The sequence below is a fragment of the Argiope bruennichi genome, chromosome 5 (assembly GCF_947563725.1).
Source record: "Argiope bruennichi chromosome 5, qqArgBrue1.1, whole genome shotgun sequence".
Taxonomy (NCBI): domain Eukaryota; kingdom Metazoa; phylum Arthropoda; class Arachnida; order Araneae; family Araneidae; genus Argiope; species Argiope bruennichi.
Window position 1 is genome coordinate 14,547,544 of NC_079155.1, and position 23,563 is coordinate 14,571,106.

General features: G+C 33.4%; 1 protein-coding gene across 3 annotated transcripts in view; it reads right to left on the reverse strand.

The window, feature by feature from the left end:
• The window catches only part of LOC129969260 (thioredoxin reductase 2, mitochondrial-like), a 351,586-nt gene that overhangs the window by 229,293 nt on the left and 98,730 nt on the right, over positions 1–23,563 (reverse strand). Inside the window, exon 1 of one of the 3 annotated variants that reach the window (XM_056083731.1) lies at positions 2–4,230. The exons of the other annotated variants lie outside the window; for them this stretch is intronic. Within the exon in view, the coding sequence (XP_055939706.1) occupies positions 908–2,179 (1,272 nt within the window). The 5' untranslated portion in view covers positions 2,180–4,230 and the 3' untranslated portion in view covers positions 2–907. Of the gene's footprint in view, position 1; positions 4,231–23,563 lie in introns of those variants that run through there. 3 annotated transcript variants of the gene reach the window in all.

The window sequence follows — 23,563 nt, forward strand, 5'->3', positions numbered from 1 at the left end:
CCTAGTTTTAACCGGATCCAGGAAATAATGAGATAAAAAGAATCCAGAAGGGATCCCACTTCCATCCAACAGGAAATGGGCTTGCCCCAACATAGCATTGTCCAAACAGCTCTTAAAATATTTAACATAAAATGTCTTCCCGGGAATGTTTAAAGTTCATATCGTCTCATAGTTAGCACTTGACGAATCCAGAAAACAATAAGATAAAGAAAATAAGAATTTATCGTAACATTACTCAACATTACACCCACTTGAGACATCCAACAGATTTAAATAAGGCGTGAAAAAGAAAAACAAAACTAAGAGTAGGTTTCACTACCCAGTAAGTATAAATGAAATATTTCAAGAGGACGTAGTATCTTTAAATACTATTGTTCTTTTGAAAAGAATTCTTAGAATTCTTACTACTATTCTTATTCTTTGTCATATTCAAATTTAATTAATTTATTTATTCTTGTAATATTTCCCTGTATACAATGTTCTTAGTTTTTTCCTTGTGGTGCAAGGATATGCAGATTTTTATTATCACTGACTCTCGAGCAACCAACATATAGTTGCCCGTGTGAAAAGCAAGGCTTTCGTAAATCTAAGCCAACAACATTTAAAGATTAGCCTTGAGATTTGTTAATGCTCATACCAAAATTCAGTTTAACTGGAAATTGAACTCTTTTAAACTGGAATGGGACATCTGATGGTATATGAGGAATCCGTGGGATAAAGACATCCTTCCCACCTGATTTGGCCTGTTAGATATGGTTGCTTCAATAACATTTGGCATCAATTTCTTCACAATTAATCTTGTTCCATTACAAAGAGTTGGTGGGTCTAGATTTCTCAACAGCATTATAGGTGCACTAATCTTTCATTTGTGTGTTGGTACACCGGATAGTTCCAAAGAATTCAAAAATTATGTTGGATAATTAACTGCCTGATTTATTTCAATTACGGTGTCAAAAGATTTGAATATTTGAATTTCACCTGGTAATTTCCTAAACAGATAGTAATTTATCGTCTTAACTCCCTCATTCGTTGGAGAAAGAATAGATCTTTCACATAGCCAATTAATATCACGAAAATTACTTTCGATATTTGGAAATATTCTATCTTGAAGATCTTCGATTGTTGCTACTATGTTACCAATATTTGTCAAAGCTATCAATCCTTCACTATCAATTGTCATAGTTCCATTACCGAGATGAAGTAGGTTCTGAGCTAATTGCTCGGTGGAAATGTCACCTGTAAGAAGAAATCTCATGTTCGTTTTCAATCCACATCTTTGAACATTTTTCCAAATATAAGATGCTTTAATCGATGCATTCATTTCATCTGCTTTTGTGCCTCGTGGAATAATAGGCAAAGTTTGGCGAAAATTACCAGATAAAACCAGATTCTCATTGTTACCCATTGTCTCACCCATGCACTTGTTATTTTGAAAAATATCTTGCATAGCTGTATTAAGAGCTTCCAATGCCAACTTATGTGTCATTGTACATTCATCCCAAACATTTAATTTACACTTCTTAAGCAATTTTGCTCTATCTGAACTTCTTGAGATGTTGCAAACTGGATTTTCAACAAACGATAAATTTATTGGTAATTTGAAGACTGAATGAGCTGTTCTTCCGCCCGTCAAGAGAGCTGCAGCAATGCCAGAGGAAGCTACTGCAAGAGCAATTAGATTCCTTTGTCTAATTTTTGCTAATAAAAGATTAATTAGGTACGTTTTACCTGTTCCACCTGGAGCATCCAAAAAGGATATACCACCAGTTTCTGTAAAAACAGCAGATGTAATTTTTTCAAAAGCAAGTCTTTGATCGTCAGTCAGGTTAGGTACATTTGTTTCAATATATGATGTTAGTTGATGAATGTTGTAACATGTCTCTCTTATTATTTCATAATTTAAACTGTTATTGATATCACGGTGTACCTCTGGAAGTCCAAACACTTTTAAATCTGTACCTCCCAATGCTTTAATTTTATCTTCAAGAGCAAGTAAAGCGTTATTAAATATTTCACCATTGTAATCTAAATCCATATTATTAACTGTAATTCTTGTTTTATGCAAAATGTCTTCTGACATATTTTCTCTATGTAAATTCCATAACTGTACAGGAAGTGTGATAAATAACTGCAAATAGATCTCGCAACATTCCCCCTTAATGCGTTGTAGCTGCTTCATCTAACGTACTTTCCCAATGAGAATCATCTTCCAGAAGTCCTCTCAGTTCGCAAGCCTGTTTGAAAGTTTCACAAACAATTTCATTAAATGTTTTTAAATTAGAAAAAGATGTTGAACCTATAACCTCATGAAGCAATAATCTTAGATGGAAACATTCCGAATGACTTGGGTGAACGGTGTAGACATGACCAAGAGCATTATTTGATTTAATTCCTGGGTGATCAGACACAGCTTGTCCAGATTTCCTAGGAACCCATTTCTTGTTCCTTTTATTTCAAGTATAATATTTAGGCACTTGATGGTACAATAAAGATCGAGCAAATGCATCACTTTGACATAAAGAGAAAAATGCAGTTAAAGTAGTTTCTGGTGGAGCTTGCACTCGTTCCAAAACATTTTCTTCTGTAAAATAAACTCTCTGACCATTGTCAAAATGCACACTTAAATGAACAACAGTAGGGTGCCTTTCGTGAATAGGAAACCCCAATATCCTCCAAACTGCTTCATTGCTGCTGAGATATCTTCCTATTTCATACGTTTGAATTTCGTCATACTGAATGTCATTATTTGTTAAATTAAATATAGCCATGTCGGAAGCTTTGTTTATATATTTGCACACATATTTGGAACTGCAGTATTCGACGTTGATATGTGCATTGAATGCTCTTGATAGCAATGGACAAAAAGGAACAATCCATCGATTATATATCACAACCTCAGAGCCACGAACTTTCTTTATTGTTACTTGGCCTCCGTCTTGAGGTTTCCGTCTACGATAAAGTGGATATCCGTCATGACCTGTTTGTGTTTCTTTTAAAAAATCTCTTGGATACATTTTTGTACATTTTCCATCCTTCATACATGGTGACAGAGGGTTAATGCTCCTACAGGGCCCATGTATCATCTGTGTCTTAACAACGTTGTATAATATTGGATCCGTTTCAGGATTTGGCAATTCAGAAGTAATTAGGTCGTCAATCTTATGAGCATAAAAATTTTCCTGAAACCACTGAAGAATATGTGCATGTAGAAGTCCACGCTTCTGCCATTCAACTGTATAAATAAAGCATCTGATTTCCCCAAATATTTTTCCTTTGTTTATAAGATTTATGAGCGATTTCAGTTTCAAATAGAATACTCGACATATTATATCATGCATATCATGGCTTTTTTGTCTTGATATCAACTCTGCTGTAATCTCCCTCCACTGTGGATTGCATGTAAAGGTAATAAATAAATGAGGGCTTCCATAATTTCTAACGTTTGTCATGGCATCTTGAGTTCTTTCATGCATATATCGAGGACTGCCTGTGAAAGTAGATGGTAAAATTGTTCGTTTCCAATTTGTTTTATATTATCATCATTAGTTATAGCATCTCTCAAATGGATATAATCTTCGACACTGAGTTTCTTTTAATACAAACGTATAAATCGTAGTCGCTCGGTTTCAATTTTAGCATACATATCTACAACAAATTGTTGAAAAAGTTCACCTTAAAATAATGTTGAAATTTGATGCACTAAACATAATCCTAAATGCATAAAAATCCATTGCTAATTTTTTTTTTGTAGTTTTTTTACCTGAAAGATTGGTTTGTAGCAACTCAAACTTATATCCATCCTCACCTTGCCAAAATATTAATGGATATTGTAATGCATCCTACGCGCGGTGAGTTTCCGCTATCTTTTTTATTTTATTACTCCTCAGCTCTAACGAAATATCACGACTGCCATGTTTATCGCCAGCTAAGATAATTGCAACTTCTGATATTGTCGGAGCATTAAATTTTTTTTCATGTTCACCGGAGGGTACTTTATCTGCATGGATGACAATTTTCATTTCTGGTGTGATTTTTTCCATTACACATTTAAAACTTCGAACATAACTATTATGCTGATGTAGAATTTCTTGTAGTTGCGACACTACACTTGAAGAAATTTTGGCTCCTCATTCGGTTGTGGCTGTAAACTACCTATTCTATGGTACACTTGTCCTTTAACTTTAAATGTTGGCGTAAAACCTGGCTCTCTAATTTCTCTTCCTGAACCGAATGAAGTCATTTCACAACATATCTTCTTATGTTAGTTTGAAAATTAATTGCATCAGGAGAATCGGTCGAGAGAAGCGTGAGGAGTGGTTCTGGAGGTGTTTGTAGCAAAGGAACTTGAATTTTACCATTATTACAGCACATGCTACTGGATTCGCCTTTCCATTTAAGAGCCTTGCAGAAACTGCATTCAATAACCATTCGACCAATTTCAATTAGAGGATCACATTCATAAGCAATATTGGAATCATATGCAAATGCAGAATTTTCTTTTTGTCTCCAGATTTTATTTCTTGTGTCTGACATCCTCATCGCGTTATTTAATTGCCTTAATTGGAGATGATCAATAGTTTCCGATGCTCTTAAAGTGGACATTCTTTGGCTGTTAGATGCTCGTCTATTGCGTCTCTCCTCGTCCGTTTCCGATGCTCTTAAAATGGACATTCTTTGGCTGTTAGAAGCTCGTCTATTACGCCTTACCTCGTCCGTTTCCGATGCTCTTCAAGTGGACATTCTTTGGTTGTTAGAGATTTGTCTATTTCGTCTTTCCTCGTCCGTTTCCGATGCTCTTAAAGTGGACATTCTTACGCTGTTAGATGCTTATTTATTGCGTCTTTCCTCTTCCGTTTCCGATGCCCTCAAGTTGGCCATCCTTTGTCTATTAGACATTTGCCGTTGTTGATGAAATTCTTGATTTTCGTTTTCCCGAGAAGTCTCGATTCTTTTCCTTTCTCGGTTTTGAATTGACCTTAAACATTTTTTTCCTAGAGGGAGACATACGTTTTATATAGAAAATATAATTTTTTTTTTTTCTTTAAAGTCAATACCAAATTTACGACATAGTTAAATTTTTTAGGTTCAGTTATTTGTACATTAAAATTTGATTATCGGATTTGAAAAATCTTTTTGAGATTTATGTCCAATTCTTTTTCTCAAACTATTTAACGGTACGTTGCCAAAATATTAAATATGTTATTTTAACACAAACGAAAAAGGGAAAAAATTATTCTAAGAATTTGTGTAAAGCCAGGTGAATTACAATTATTAATTTTTTTTTTTAAGCAAGTGAAAAGGGGAAAAAATTATTCTAAGAACTTGTGGAAAGCAGGTGTTTTTATTAAATGTTTTTTTAAAGCAAGCGAAGAAGGAAAAAAAAATTATTCTAAAAAATTGGGTAAAGCAGGTGTTCTGTCTAAGAGACGCCTTTTCACTTTCCAGCTCTGTTGCCATGGAGACAAGCGCATGCGCAGGTTGTCTAGAATTTTTATACGCTTCTTTTTTATGTTTAGATGTTTTTTTAAAGCAAGCGAAAAAAGTAAAAAATTATTCTATAAAATTGGTTAAAGCAGGTGTTTTTATTAAATATGTTTTTTAAATGAAACGAAAAAGGGGGAGAGTTATTCTATAAAACTGGGTAAAGCAGGTGTTCTATCTTAGAAACGCCTTTTTCCTTTCCAGCTGTGTTGCCATAGAAACCGGCGCACAGCTGTTTATACGTTTATGTTTAGCTATTCAGATTTTATGTCTAATTACAGTAACAGTGAATATCAGTGTGTTCGTGTTCGTCAATAAATGTTAATTTTTTTAATAACATGATTAATGAAAACAGTCACTGAGCATTTAAACCTTATGGACACTAAAAAATATCTTTCTAAATTTATGTAATATCTCAAAAATTTGTCGACCAGCCGGTTCGCCAATCTTAAGGGTCATTAAGATTTTAATAATTAAATATTTTATGTAATTCCTATTTAATAGCTTCTTCATTCAAATAGTTCAAAGCTTCAAATTTGATAGTCATATAATTCACTCATAATATTATAAAGGCCTTCAATCATAACGTAATATGTATCTCTCTAATTTTCTGTTAGCTCCCGTTGAATTTATGCTTTAAATTAAAGTGGAAATGATTAATCTGCAATTAATGTAATAATATTTTTTTACTGAAACAAAGCATTTTTTTTTAAATAATATGATTACTGAATATAGAGTCACTGAGCATTTAAACCTTATGGGCACTAAAGAATATATTTAATTTATTTAATATCTCAAGAATTTGTCAACAAATTTTCTCAGATCATCATGAGAAGATCGATTCATTAACAATGTTTAATTTTAAATGCATCAAAAACTAAGAACATAAATAGAATCGTTTAAAATAATCGGTCGAAAACGGGTTTAAAAAAAACTACTTAAAAAATAATGTACTTAAAACTATAAGCATATGCAAAAAAATATGACTAACATAAATACAATGTAATTACAAAAGCATAAAACTAACCTAAAAATAATTAAAATGTAGTCCGCATTCGTTGAAAATAGTTGTCAACAATCAGAACACAATGCGCATGCGTGAATTTTCAACGTCAGTTATGGTAACGCAAATGCATGAATTTTCTACACCATTTGGGGTAACGCTACGCAGATTAGAAATTTTTAATTTCCTTTATTCTGTTTTATTTTAATTCAAAAGTACTTCAGAATGAATTAAAAGATCGAATAATTAATAATGTTTAATTTTAAATGCATCAGACACAAAGAAAAAAAATAAAATCGTTTGAAAAAATCGGCCGAAAAATCTCAAGCCTAACCTTATTAGCGTGGGGGGGGGGACTGAAGCCTTACTCATTTGGCGGGGGGAAATGAAAAAATTCTTTGGCGGGAAAGTTAGTTTTTATTTAATAATTAAAATTCTAATTAAAAATTCAAAAAAAAGGACCCCCAGATGCACATTCCCGACCTCCAAGGTATGTGCCAAATTTGGTAGCTGTAGGTCGAACGGGCTGGCCTGTAGAGCGCCAACACACATTGAGCTTTATATAAGTATAGATTAGCCCCCCTTGGCAACCCACTGGTTCGCCAGAAGTTATGGTCTCTAAAATTTTCAATAAAATATTTACGTTCTTTGGTCTCTTACTTGTTTCTTTAGCAAAATATTTTTAAACTCCAAATTTCGATAGTCACATTACTCGTATTAATGATACTTATGATATTTTGTTCATTGCATTATATGAAATTTCTAATTTGCTGTCAGTTGCCATAAGATTCAAATTCGACATGGAAGAGATAGAACTTCAGTAAATACGAAGACCTTTTTGTTAAACACATTTTTTTAAAATAAATATGACTACAGAAAATCGAATAGTTCAGCATTGTTATCTTATGTGTACCACAAATTTTTTAAAAAAAATTTATGCAATATTTCAAAGAATTATTCAATAAAAATTTCTCTGATTCATCACAAAGTCTGTTTTATCTCCAAAAAGTTTAAATACAGTATATAACATTATATATATTTATTCAATTAATAATTAATAAATGTTCTTTTGAAAACAATTATAAAGTCTAAATTTTATACAGCCCTTCGATCCTATAAATCATATTCAGTAAAATTATCTTGACAATCTTATGTTTCAGTCTTCTGCGACTAAGTCTGATCGAGTTATAAAGCCTTGATGGTTGGTTGGTTGAGGTTAATGGCACAAGAGCCATATTTGGCTAAACTGCGCCAATCAAATGGTAAAAATGGAAAGTATTTACAAACCTATGAATAAAAGATCAATCGTATAAATGACATAAAGTCCAAAATATGGCGAATTATATGCAAAGTAAGATAACAAGATAAAAAATTCAAGAAATTGTTAAAAAATATTAAAAAATCAAAAGGCAATGATGTCAAAGTTGGGGATAGAAAATCACTGCAGTCTTTTGACGTAATATTTCTTTGTGACTTGTCATGGATAGTGGTACTAATTGTCTTAGGATGAAATGTTTTAAAATTAACCCAATGAAATGGGCTGTTTTTTAATTTTTCTTTAACAGTAAGATTATTGGTTGAAGTAGGGGTTTTAAAGATTACTGTTGGTTGTTCTTGCAGATCAACAACAGCGGAAGTTTCCTCAATAGTTTCGTTTGGGACATAATCTATAGTGTCTTCAGCCATAGATGACCCGATATCATTGTCACTTTCGTTGCTAGAATTAATGTCCATATACATGTGTTCAGAAATCGAGGAAGTTAGCAAAGAATCAGTTTTACGCATAGTTTTGGAATGATTTGCCATATGAAGCAGAAGATTTGTTTACTTGAATAATAGCAGAAGGTGAAATCTGCGAAGGCGAGGTTGTCCAAAATTTGGATTTTTCTGATACTAATTCATTTTGGTTTTCAACTGCGGACTTCAGTTTTTTTTTTTTTTTTTTTTTTTTGTTACTAACTGAAAATCAGTCAAATCGTGTGAAGATGATGCAATGTCATAGACTGGAATGGAAACATTTTCATTTTGAATAGTACATAGTTTAGGTGAATTAGAATTAGAGTTTATTTCTGGAACTGTAATTGATTTATCTAAAGACAAAAGAATCATTCAATGAGTCAATAGATTTTCTTTGCTTAGCTTTTATCTGAGCTATGGCGTAAGATATCTGATTTTTTATCTTTGTACTAATTACTTCTTTTTCAAGCAATTACGTTGAGCAATTTCTAGAATACAAAATGTGCACACTTTTACAGTTTACACATTTTTCTACAGAGGTACAATGAGCACTGTCATGACCGTCATCTGCACAACGGGAGCAGATCAGTGTCCCGCAGCAAAAAGTTTTAGATTGCCGAAAAAGTTGGCATTTGAAACAACGAAGTAGACTAAGTATAGAAGATTAGGCATTTGAAACAACGAAGTAGACTAAGTATAGAAGATTAGGCATTTGAAACAACGAAGTAGACTAGGTATAGAAGACTAGGCATTTGAAACAACGAAGTAGACTAGGTATAGAAGACTAGGCATTTGAAACAACGAAGTAGACTAGGTTTTACTGGAGGACGCATATAGCTTGCTTTAATATTCGCTGGCAGTTTTGGAAAACCAAATGTCAAAATCAAATGCTCTGTCTTATGGAGTTTGCCATCTCTCCGTATTGATATACGTCTTACATGAGTCACCCCTTCGCTTTTCAATTCTTTAAGGATTCCTTCCTCTTCAATATTAAACAATTCTACGCAGGTGATAACTCCCTTATAGAAATTTAAAGAAACATGCGGAGAAATGGTGAATTGGATATCAGCAAATGTCTTCAATTTCATTATTTAGTGTGACTGTTTCTGGGGCAGAACTTCCACTAGCAAGTCTTCGGATCGATGTTTCCTGATGTATTTTCTCCGATATTACCAGTGATGCTTTTTTTCAACTAAAAAAGGAGATACCGAATGATAAGTCTCATTCGTCTTGGAAAATCTTTTCGCGAGAAAAAAAGCTGGAAAGATAGCTGTCATTGAATTGTTGAAACAATTTGTTGCCCACCTAAGGGAAAAGATTTCCGTTTGCCCATACAACATGGTAGAAATTCAATATTGAAGGCACCGCCACCACAGAGCCCAACAAAGGATGGCAGCCACCGGCTCTAGATGTTTCAAGCCACGGCACTTACCATAGTGCTAATCGGTACCCATATGCTAGGAGTCACCCCTGGGGTCCTCGGGATTGTGACACCTCTACTCACCTGTAGTAGGTGAGCCCCTGAGGGGTATAAAGCTTTGAATATCATTATTTTAAGACAGTAATTTCATTATCTTCGACAATCAGCCTTCGGGAAAGGTCCTGATTGGCATATTTTCTTCAAGACGGTCGATGGAGATATCTAAAATCCACCATTTTTATTGATTAGAGCTATACAAATTTTCATAACTCAATCAGTTTTAATTGTAAAAGAAATGCCCCTTTTTTAATTAAAAATATTACAAGAATATTTTAATAAATATGACTCACAAAACAGAGGAACTGTATAAAAAATTAAAATTCGTAATTCATCCGAATATTTAATGATTCAAACTACATAAACTATATTATTTATTTCATTTAGAATCATTTTAATTAGATTTATATACCAATAAATAAAATTTTAGAAATTAGCCGTTAGGTCCTGATTAAGTAGAAATCCTGTATATTGAACTATACATGCCTTAAATACAACTGAATTATTGAATTAGTAATATAGATATTTTAAAACGTCAAAGAAAACTGTTACCCGCATACATCTTTTAAAGAAAATACCACATTTTATATTTATTCCATTTTATACAAACACGTGCTGAACATTAAACTTCTTAGGTTTAGTTTGCAGTAAGAGTTAACTTAATCTTTCAATCTGAGTTTTTGTCAGCATGATGGCAAGTCTCTGATTAAAGATAAATTTTTCTACGCACTCATAACGCGCTAACGCAGGTTAAATTTTATTTTCATTTTAAATGAAATAAATTGTTAGAAAATATAATAAAAATATTTTTTTTAAAAATTCATTAAAAATAAGTTAAACTATTAAAAAGATTATTTTAAAACTTTAAAGGAAAGATTATTTCTTGAATTTTAAGTACTGTAAAAATCAGTTTTGAGCTGTAATATTTTCAGAAGTTATCGCCGAAAAAAAGCCAAAATGTAGCTTAATTTTTTATTAATTCAAATTCTAATTAAAATTTTATTTTAAATCGCTTTTTCAATTTAAAAAAAATCGCCTGCATATTCTTATCCTTCAAAGTATATATGGGCCAAGTTAAATAGCTCCAGATCATATGATCTGGCGTGTACAGAGTCAACACATTCACACACAGAAACATTAACACAAATTCATCTAACAATCAGATTTGGAGAAACTCCGGGCACTGATTGGTACATATTTTTTTAGACGGTGGATGGAAAGATTCAAAATCGTGCGTTTTCACAGAATATTGCTACTCAACTTTTCATAAATAGTTTTAGAGATTGATACAGTTGACTGGAATGTAACTCTTTTTATTTAAAATATTAGTGTCCCAAGAATATTTTGTTAAACATGATTCAGGGAGAAGAAGATCTTTGCAAAAATTTAAAATTCGTAATCCACCAGAGCAATTATTGATTCAAGGGATATAAAGTATAATTATTCACTTCATATGATGCAGCAAATGTATGTCTATTCTTGAAGGTTTACAAATTAGCTGTTGAGATCTGATATCCTGTACGAAAGATTTGGCTACTTATTGCCAATAAAAAATTACAACTTGGCGCGAATGTCCGTCATTTAGCCGATTTTCCTGCCTGGCCTATGAAGGGCAAGGTCGTAAGAAATTACTGCTCGAAGAAGCACAGAGAAGGAAATGGGAATGAACGCGAAAAAATGAGGCAGGTATCGAAAGTTATATAAAACTATCGCTTTTCTAAAAGTTGACGATTGTGCAATATAATAGTCACGTAATCATTATATGACAATTTAAGGCGGATTTAAAAAAAAAAAAAAATCTGGCTTTGAGATAAAGAAGATGAAAGAAATGAAATTTTGAGATGGAGTGTAGGGAGGGGGGGGGAGACGCATCGTTTTCTATACATCGACGCGTGCGTAATCTGATAGTCACGTGATTGTTTAAAACCGGTTTAAACTGGGTTTTTTTTACGAAAAAAATTTTGATTGATTTTGAAATGGTTAAAAACCATCGCTTTTCTAAATGCTGGTGATTGCGAAATATGAATAATGGAGAACATAATTTTCTATCGGATTAATATATACCACGTGATTTAAAAAATTATTCTCACATGATAAATAGAAATTTGCGATAACAAATTTCATTTTTTTTTTTTTGTGCGAAAAAAATTGTTGGAAAAAATGTTTAAAATACTTACTAAAAAAAAACTTTATTTATAGGTTAAAACATTGGTATCATTGAAAAGTTAATTTTTTGCAGATGTAAAAACTGGATACTTTAAGCTGATGTAAAAACCACTTTTACGTTGTAATGTTTTCGCAAGTTACCTTGAAAAGATACCAAAATTTCGCTTTAATTTTAATAAAATGAAAATTCTAAGTCCGTCGGAAGTATATATGTGTCAAGTTAGGTACTCTGACCAACACACGCACGCACACCTTTAATCCGAAGCCCATGAATTTTTTAATGCACATATCTTGAGACCATTTATTATTTTTTGAGTGCAGGATTTCTAAGATTTTTGAGCAATAAATTTTTATTCTTTTTAGAAAAACACTAGCAGTACCCGTACAGCGTTGCCCGTGGCATAGCTAGGGATTGCAATACCGGTGTACCGGGATACCGAATACCGGTATTTTGAGCCATTTGTACAATTTTGTAATACCAGTATTCACAAATTTAAATACCGGTTTTTCGGCTATTTACTAGAAATTTTTAAAATTATCTAAACTATATGTTCAGGGATTGCCAACATAGCAAAATTGTATACATTTTTGTTTTCATGTCTCACTAACGGGCGAAATTAATTAACTAATTAATGGCTTCATTAATTGCTTACAGCTAAATTAGCGAAACATGGATTATCCCTGAAAGAAGACATTGTATCCATAATGACTGATGGAGCAACAGTTATGAAAAAAGTTGGAAAGTTGATTGGTGCAAATCAGCAATTGTGCTATGCTCATGGAATTCAGTTAGGAGTAATAGATGTATTATACCAAAAAAATAAAGAACAGAAGAATCCAAATACTGTGGATATAGAAACTTCGGATTCCAACTTTGAAGAGAGTAAGAGTGAGAGTGATATTGACAATGAAGATAAATGACAATATGATTGTTGAAGAAGATATTGCTAATGAGGTTGAAATATTAACCCAACAAGAATTGCTTCCTATAATTTATAAAATTCGAAAAATTGTTAAGATATTTAAACGTTCCCCTATAAAAGATGACATATTACTAAAATACATACTAACTGAAAATAAAACAGAATATATGTTAATATTAGATTTTAAAACACGTTGGAACCGTTTACTCCTAACAGCACACATCACTATCTGAAGATTATATATTACATTGAAAAATCGCACAGAAGAAAGACATATCGAAATAGAAAATGTCTTATGGTATTTACATAATTATAATTATTTTAAAAATGAAAAAGAAGAAAAGAAAATAACTAATTCAAATCTGATTAAGTTTATAGTAAATTTCTTAAAATTTTTCACCCACAAACCTATTCACATTCAAAAAGTTCGGTTCAGTTATCGAAGCTTATGACACTAATTTCAATAATGAAAAGGAATTGTCTCTTGAACAAAAATTAGAATTAGCGATAAATAAAAAAAAATTTCAACGAACCAAAATACTATACAGAAATCAGCTGTATCCAAAACCATCCGATAAGAAATCGATTTATTTGAAGATGAGGGATTTAGAGGTAAATACTTGGAAAAAGTATATCGCGAATTGCTAACAGTACCACCAACTAGTGTAGATGACGAAAGAGCGTTTTCGACAGCTAGTAATTTTTGCACAAAATTACTTTTCAGGCTTAATGACAATGCAATTGATGCATTAAGTTTTTTAACATCACATTTCAAAAATTTGTATTAGTAGCACAGACTGAATAGTGATATTTACAATTTTTTGTGATTTAAATAAATAAGTTGTTCCTTTACTTTTTTGTGATTCTTTACATACTGTTATAATTTATAAGTTACAAATTATTTTTTGTGATATTTACCCTTTCTAATAAAACTGGCAAATAAAACAAAGAAACACCTGTGTCTTTTTTTTTTTTTTTTTTTTTTTCTTAAAATTTCTAATACCGGTATTGAAATTTTGGTCCGGTATTGCAATCCCTAGGCATAACATATAAGAGGAAAAATTAGTTTTAAGTCTAGCCTCCACCCGATATGACATGGGAATATCATGCAGGATCAAAAATATATTTAGAAATTGTCAAAAATAACTACAAAACAATTTTTTATTCAGAATTCAGCATATATTCAGAAATATTTAGGGCTAAGCTTTGATATAGTCATTTGGGGCCTTGCGAAGTTGGTAATTTTTAGGTTGCGCTTTGTTTGGGATTACATGACCACCAATTTTTTTTATGTTACTGTATGCTATGGTATTTCGATCTTTCCTGTTCATTTCCCTTAAATTTTTTTCCTACTGCACATACTTCTTCTGCTTACTTTCATTATTTTCGATTAAGTTTTTTTCCATGCATTTAATTTTACTGCATTTATTGACTTTTTTTTTTCTTCTATATTTCCGTTAATTTTCTACAGCATTTCTCGGAACCTTAAGATTGGAAACGCTATTACTGCCGTTCGTGCTACATTCAGCCATTTCGCTAAAATTTGGTAATAAACTATTCTTTGGGGGAGAAAATGAAGGTATATCAATGCTGCTTCATATTTAGACTGTTAAAATGGTTTCAATTTTCCCTTGTAAACAACACATGCTTTTTTATTCATCTTTCCATTTTAAAGCTGGACTAAGCTTTGATACACAGTCATTTTGCGCCTTGCGAGGTTGGCAATTTTTCGGCGGCGCTTTTGCTACCATTACCCTATCGCTGCCGTTCTCGCCACATTCGGCCATTTCGCTAAAATATAGTGATAAATTATTTTTTGGCGAAAATGACTGTATATCAAAGCTGTTCCTAAGGCTGAAAAATATGAACAGACTATAGACATTGTTCCTATTGGAACCGAGGCATCATTTCTGTAATCCACACATGGATTGAAATTCAGAGCGAAGTACTTACACCTTTTCGGACCAAATATCAGGAATGTTTGTTCTTTCACTTCTTCTCTTGTGTCTCAAATTTAAATGTATTTCTCGGTCAGAGGACAGGCGAGAGTCATTCTGTCTCTGAAATTCGTTATATAAATGTCACACCTTTGATAGTTTTTTTTTTTTTTAAATATTGGCATCTACAGATGGCAATGGTTTAAAGGGTGCCATCTGTTGGATATAAAAGCAACACACGCTATACTAATAATTTAATGATTCCATTTCAATTTTTCCGATTGCATTGTTAAATTGATTTATTTTAATTTTGATTTAATTATTTATTGTGATATTTCGTTGGAATTGAACCACAATTACGCATAATTTTTAATTGATTAAAATTTTTTAAATTCGCGCTCTGAAGTGCTTATTTTTACCCTTCAAGGTATATGTGCCGAATTTAATAACAGTAGGTCAAATGGCTAAGCTCATGGAGCGCTAGTACACGCGTTTATTTTTACTATTAGTAGAGACAGATATAGCAGTTTCATTTCGGAGCTCCCTGTCAGTAAGAGAGATATTGAGTCCGTCTAGCTATTAATTCGAGTCTGAATATATACCACTTATCAATTGTGAAGACTAAGTTATCCTTTTTTAGTTAGAAATATCAAAAATTTCGGAATATATACAATTGCAGCATTCTCTGGTTCTCCTGAGCCTATGTATTTTATTTCTAATTCATCTTATTTGGATCATTTCCTTCAGTATTCTATTCGCATCTGTTCCCTACTCCGTTTTTGTGAGAAATATTGTCAACTTTACGCCGAAACACAATTCCATTTCTCAATTCTCTAGAGTAAATAGAAACGTAAATGGAGTAATAAATTATTTTGAGAAAAAGACATACTTTAATAAACCCTGCTAAACATGATCAGGCACACACGAACAATTTAGAACTTCATCCTGTATTAATCTACATTAGAATCTCATATAATTCTCTTCAGTTGAAACAAGAAAATGACGGCGAATGTTATTTCCAACTGCCCCAATTAATTCTATCGCAGAGGTTGCGTTAGAGGCGGCTTCTCTTTGTCCGTAACCGCTCCCCCTCCGCCGTCGATGGGGAAACGAGAGTTCCGTCCGGAGAAATCTTCACTGCTTCAGAACGGTTGCGAGAATATGATCATTTAAAAAACCATTTTTAAGTTAGTATGTTATAAAAAATCGAAATATCAAAGCAATTGTTTGAGGCGGCATAATTATTACATTTAGCGAAACACCATAATAAGGTGTCGCATTTTGCAGATTCCTTTTAAACATTCTTTAAGAAATCAATGGGACGGATGTCGATGGCATTAAGTTTGCAGATATCCAATTCAAATGCCGTTTATTCAGCTTATACAGGGTTGGAATATGATTTGACGGAGTCGAAAAAATATGGAAAGGAAACAACAATTTAACATTATTCAAAATAATAGCACATTAAAAAGAAAGTTTTTATACAAGGTGGTCAAACAAAAACTTCCCCTATATATGAAACCCTAGCGGCCTATCCGCTCAACCAATCGAACCAAAATTTCAGACATCGTTGTTTGAAGGTATGCGCTCGAGATTGTGATGATTCTAAACAATGCAGAACTCATGGTTACGGTTACAGTGAGAGAATTTTGAAATTTTCGAATGGTAACACCCACTTTTTCCTTGCGCAAATTGATCAGCGTATTAAAAAACCCCAAGTGGCGTTGGAACGATTAGCGTGTGACGAAAATTGCCGCCATAAAGCATTTGCAAAGAAAAGCATTTTAAAGGATTAATGACAACACAGAGAGGAAAGAGAAAAAAAAAGTTTTTATTGGAATTGAAAGTTATAATTACAGGTTTTCAAAGTGTTCATCTTCGCAGGCGACAATGCATTGCATTCGAGACATTGTGGACAACAATGCCGAACGTAACATGAAAGGAGGAATCTGCATAACTTCACGTGTTATCGCATCTTGCAATTCTGACACAGTTGCAGAATTCCGTTATTCCTGAATTGCAGCAACGAAATGTCATTAGGGACATTGTATGGATGCAAGATTGGGCTCCTCCACACGTCGCCCAATGTGTTCGACCAGTGCTGCAACAACACTTTGGTGATAGAGTCATCTCTAGTAACTTAGCAGTTTCATGGCCACCGCAATCCCCCGATTCACTCCTATGGGTTTCTGGTTCTGGGGTTATCTGAAATCTAAAGTGTACACGCCTGGTCCACGAGATGTGTCAGAATTGCAAGATGCCATAACACGTGAAGTTATGTAGATTCCTCCTTTCATGTTACGTTCGGCATTGTTGTCCACAATCTCCCGAATGCAATGCGTTGTCTCCTGCGAAGGTGAACACGTTGAAAACCTGTAATTATAACTTTCAATTCCAATAAAATCTTTTTTTCTCTTTCCTCTCGGTGTTGTCATTAGTCCTTTATAATGCTCTTCTTTGCAAATGTTTTACGGCGGCAATTTTCGTCACACGCTAATCGTTCCAACGCCATTTGTGGTTTTTCAATACGCTGATCAATTTGCTCAAGGAAAAAGTGGGTGTTACCATTCGAAAATTTCAAAATTCTCTCACTGTAACCGTAACCATGAGTTCTGCATTGTTTAGAATCATCACAATCTCGAGCGCATACCTTCAAACAACCATGCCTGAAATTTTGGTTCGATTGGTTGAGCGGATAGGCCGCTAGGGTTTCATATATAGAAGAAGTTTTTTTTTTTTTTTGACCACCCTGTATTTACATACAGAGGAAAAGAATTTATTATCTAAAATTTAGCAAAACGAAATTTATATGTTAAGGGGGTGGTACATTATCTCTCATGCTCTAAATTGTAAATCACACTGAATTAAGAACTTGGGAGAAATAAAACACGCAACATTTTTGTTATCATTATATAAATCATTCAATAATTACTTAATAAAAAATATTACAAAACAAGATTACTTTTTTTTAACTTATTTATTTTGGACAATTCATGTATTTGAGCATCAATTTCTGCAACTTCTGCAAATTTTTCAACCATCAGTTTCAAGTAGCTAATCAGTAACAAGTAAAGTGCGATATTTTTCTATAGCGCAACGAACATATTTTTAGCTGTTTCACTTTCAGTGAACGTATATGAAAATATTTCCGACATATCATTAGAAGGATGAATGAGACGCAACAAGTTTTAATGCCCATAAATGATTGTTTCTGAATTAAAAAGTTAGAAATCGGTTTATTTTCGGACATTAAATTTGACGTTTTCGTATTTGAAGTGCAATTTTCTTCTTGTATTCTTCTTAAAGCCAGTTCCGACAGCCTATTGCTTTTACGGATATAGTCGTAAATCTGCCACCATTTGTAGGACCATTTTCACCTGTGGACGTCGATAGGGTGCTTCTCATAAACTGTCGGTAAAATGAACAGACATCCAAAAATCCTGGGCAACTACAAGTAAGGGGAAATAAAGGAAAAAACGCGCTGTATTCAAAATGCGCCGTATTCAAGAAGCACACATGCCGTCGGAACGGGGCTTTAGATACTAAGTCCAGCATCAATGCTGACTCTTTTGAACTGGCGCGCAATCTTGTATGTTTTCCTCTTTAAACATGATTTGTAATTGCCTGTTTTTCCATATTACTAAAGACTTATTATCTTCTTAAAAAGTGAGCAATACAAGATAAATGGATTTTGCGGAACTTCTTGAACCCATTGAGAAAAATCAGGATTTTTTAAAAAATTATTATTTTATTCATCCAATTTGTATTAAATACGGATTTTTTTGCAGCTCATTGTTTTAAAAAATTCTCTTAATCTATTTTAAATAAGCTCACAGTTTCTCAAATAATAAACAAACCATTCAATAAACTCAAGTACGACACTCAACACCGCCGCGGTGTTCTTATTCCTGACAGAGAAATGTATTCGATTCTTTCATGCAATTACAGAAGTCTCGCGCATGCTCATTAGCTACAATTCGGGAATCTTATAAAAAAGAACAACAGTATTGGAAATCGAAAGTGGACAGATCTAAGCAGAAAAAGAAAATAATCAGGGGGCGGGAGCAGAAAAAAAGTGAGTTTCCGCATTACAGAATCACGAATGATACTTCATTTTTGGAAGCTATGATTACGATTTTTATTTCTGCATTATTTAGATTGGAAAAAATAACTAAGAAACTTAAGATGCCTTGTATTTCCCCGATTTTTATGAAAATTTTCAATTTTCCCTGCATTTTCCCTGTTTTTTTTTAAACGATTTTCAAATTACCCGTGTTTTCCCGGTTTTCCAAGTTCTCCCAGTGGCGTGGCAACCCTGAATTATAATTTGCACTACTTTTGGCTATACAACACACACCGTGATGGATGTCGCATTTTGCCAACAATTTTTAATCGGCCGATTAAAAACTCAATAAAAGGATGTTGCCATTATTAAATCCACAGATTTTTAGATATCTGATTCAAATGTGGTTTATTCGGCTGATAATTTGAATTATTTTCGGTAGAATAACCAACAGGAAGGAAAACGAGTATGACGTCGCATTTTAGGACAATTCTTTGCCTTTCGATCATCGTGATTTATGATGTTAATTAAAAAATTAAATTTTGTTTTCATCTATTGTTTCGACAACCTATCGAGAAAATTGTTAAGGAAATTGAAGTATTTATATCATACATGAATAGGAGGATGGGGTTATTTTCTCTGTTCAGAAGTCACTGAAGAATTCGGAAATGAGTCCTTATTTTATTTATCTAATAGTTACTTTCTCGGCAATGAATTTGCAAGTTTTTCTAATTTATTATTTTTTTTTAATTATGATAATTCTCTGACTAAAATCTGGTTAATAGTTAAAGAAAATTTAAAGAAACATAAGTAACTATTTTCAACATTCTTTTACAATATTGATGCTAAAAAGAATTGCTCTGCTGTAGTCATATTATGTGAGTTCACTATAAATCACTGCAATGTGTAAATTGTGTAATTATAAATTAGGTTTATTTAACAGTGAAATATCTGTGTTTTGCAATCGATTTTAGTAAGATGCAGATATTTCATTAATGAAATTGAATCGACTGCAATTGACCACAAGAAATATACATATATGAGATATAGTAACTTTTCAGCTACATTAAACGAGCATTTCCAAGTGTGCACTAAACTTCTTAAATAATATAGTAGCTCAAGTTTTCTGTTCTACGTTCAGTATTATAATTATGCGATCGGAGAATGTAATATTTCCCCCTTTTCTAATTTTTCTTTCAGCTACTTTTCACGACAAAAACTAAGTAATTCCAAGTATTTTTAACATTTTCAATAGATTTTGGAATTAAGGTGTCTCAATAAAATTGATTGAAGTAGTTAATCATAGAATATTCCTATTTAACACATTAAGAAAAACCAATGTTTGCAATTGAGCGAGGGAACTTTTTTCAGTGGGTGGCATATTAGCTTGCAACAGCTTCGAGAGAGAAAAAAAAAATATTTAACTATAAGGACGTGTACAGAAAAATGAAAATGGTGAATTCAAATTCTTGATTTGTTGGGTTCCCCCTTCCACCACAATGCATTGGTGTTTAAGTCTAAATATACACATATAAATAAGTATATGGGGAATCTAATGTTTAAATAGTTAATTTCTCACATATGCATTTTCCATATCGTGCTAAGAATTAAATAAACGAATAAGTTTGTACATAAAAAAATATTTATTCCAACCTTCTATATTGTGCATGACCGAATAGTAGTAAATTTTTGTTCATGCCTCCGAGTTGACTACTTCAGATTCGAAATATACCTGCTTTCCTTCTCGTTGTTACAATCTTTGTTTAAAAATTCGTTTAGGTAGGTAACAAAGCTTAAAAAAATCAGTTTTGGACGAAAATATTGATTATTTTTTATAGATCTTCAAAAATCATATGCAAATTGCAGGAAGCCACCAGATGACACCAATAGTACGTCACAATGACGAGAATCATGTATAAGGAATGCAGGCAAAGAAGTAAAATTGTTCGCAAGCGCTTTATAAGCCTTTCAGTCTAATAACCGCATAGTATGACACAAAGGACGCATTTGAATGATTTTTTACGTGGTAGAATTATCGGACGTCTGGAATGTGGGCGTACCCAGCTGGAAGTATTCGAGAATCTTGGAATCGCCCAGAGTGTCATCTTCAGGCTGTGGCAACGAATCCAAGATGATGGCAATGTGAGTAGACGTTACGCCAAATGAGGACCGGTATTTGGCAGTTACTGCCAAAAGAAACAGACGGAGCACAGCATCAGACCTGTCCCGTCAGCTCTCTTCAACCACTGGTACGACAGTTTCAAGGCAGACGCTTAGGGCAGATTGGTCTTTATGCTCGCAGGCTGTCAGATGTGTTCTCCTTACTGCAACTCACTGTCGCCTGCGTTTAGCCGGGAGTAGAGAACATGCATTGTGGATACCGCAACAGTGGGTTTGTGTGATGTTTTCCGACGAGTCCAAGTTTAGCTTGCAGTCTGATTCTCGCCGGATTTTCATATAGACAGCGCCAGGTACCCGTTACTAACAAGAGAACATCATTGAATAACACCGTTACGGTGGGCAGGATTGCTCGTTTGGGGAGGAATTATTCTGGGTTCCAGAACTGATCTGCCTGTTCAAATTGGAACCATGGCAGGCCAAATCTATCGGGGCGTCATTCTGGAACAACATGTACATTTGTTTCGGGACGCCATGGGCGCAGAATTCGTGTTTGTGGATGACAACGCCCGTCCTCACCGTTCAAACATCGTAAACGAATGCCTTCGATCGGAGGATATCACCAGTACTGACTGGCCAGCATTCTCACCGGACTTGAATCCAGTAGAGCATGTGTGGAACATGCTTGGCCAACGAGTTGCGGCCGTCAACCACCTTCTACATGTCTGCCGGAACTTCGGAGAGCATTGCTTGATGAGTGGTGTATTATTCCCCAAAATCAGATCGATAATTTGATACTCAGCATGCCTAGGCGTTGTACGGACTGAATTCCATCGTCTGGGAGACATACTATGTATTAACCATCCTACCAACCATGTAATATTGGTTTTCATAAATAGTTTTTTGTAATTTGCTCCAGGGAGCAAAAAAAATCGCAATTCTTATTAATGATATCAAATATATATCATCTTTTTTTGCTCTTTACCTTTTGTTTAATAAACAGGCTTTACAAATAAGTCACATTTGTTTTGCTTCTGACTCTTTCTTTTCCTGAACTTGCATTATCCTTAACTTATGGGCATGAGAGTAGAAAGACAGTTGGAATTGAAAAATGGGTTGAATGGTTCAGGCCAAGGTGATTTGGATGCATCAAATCAAAGCGTTGAGAACTGGACTAAAAGTATCAAAACGCTGACCATTCCCGTACCTACTAGACCAAAGTCCTTTAATTTGTTCTTCCAATCGTTGGGAAAAGCGTTTAAAACCAAAAACGTGCCAGACAGTTTGAAAGCGGAGATCTTGTTAAATATGATATGAGAAAGGATTTCAAAATTAATGGTTTATGTAAATGAGAAAGACGTCGCGAATCACAATAAACTTAAAGCTATCGTTTTGAAGGAATTTCTGCCCCCCCCCCAGGAATGTTTGGATCAGTTTCGCAACTCGAAAAAATTTCTAATAGAGAATTATGTACAATTCGCATCTCGATTAAGTGCTAATTTCGAATATTGCTGCAGCCTGAGAGCAGTTGAGGATTTTAAATCGTTATGTCAATTGATAATTTCTGATAAACTATATAATGAACTTGATCGCGAGTTAAGAAAGATAAAAGCGCGAGTTCAAAGAGTAGACAAAAAGTAGTCTACATTTACGAGACCATATTCAGGTGTTGGAGATGATAGAAGTGAAGTGCCTTTGGCTAATAAACACCATAATTATAACAATAAATCTAATGTGTATCTATCTAGTGCGAAGAATATGAAGTGTAGATTTTCTAACACTGGGACCCATCTGTTATCTAATTGTATCAGGTTTTTCTTCGGAATGTTGTGCGAATCACACGCTTAGTCATTATAAAAGAGATGGGAATGAGGATAAAAGCATGCAGCCTGATACTGCAACAAGTACGCAGTGCAATTCATCTGTAACTAGTACAGGTGTACCTACATTTCTTTTGCTTACATGCAGTGTTTATGCTAGTAATTCGGAATTAAATTTGAGTAAAATGATAAGAATTTTGTGTGATAATGGTAGCAAAAGAAGTTGGTGTACGAAATCATTAGCTAATTGCTTAAAATTGAAATCGATTCAGAAAGAAAGGTTGTCTGTTTTTTCCTTTGGTTCTGTTTAGCCTGTGGAGAGAACATACGACGTCAGAATAATAACCCTCATCAGTCGATACGACCCTGATCAGCTAATTTCTCTAAAAGTACCAATAGCCGAAACAATCACTACAGCTCCTGTGGCTATTCCCAACGCAGATGTTTGGAAACAGGATGCGTAGTGAGAAACTGCTGCAAAAATTAAGTACTTTTAAGCACTTTTTAAGCACCTCAACCAAAAAATAAAATAAAAAATAAGCACCTTTGTACATGCACGCATACGTAAGCCTGCGTATCGTCTAAACCTAGGTTACTCTCTGCTTTATAATAATGCATAATTTTTTCGGAAAAAAATTTTATGTATATTTTTTGAATTTTAATATTTATTTCTGTATAATATTTGTGCGACGTTTTCTATTGTAAGCAAATTAAATTTCTATTAAAACGAAAAAAAGATCATAAAAACTTTCAAAAACAAAAATTTGAATCAATTTTTATAAGATTAACAATCAATCTCTGTGATATTTTTCAATATTTCTTAAAATAACAAACTACC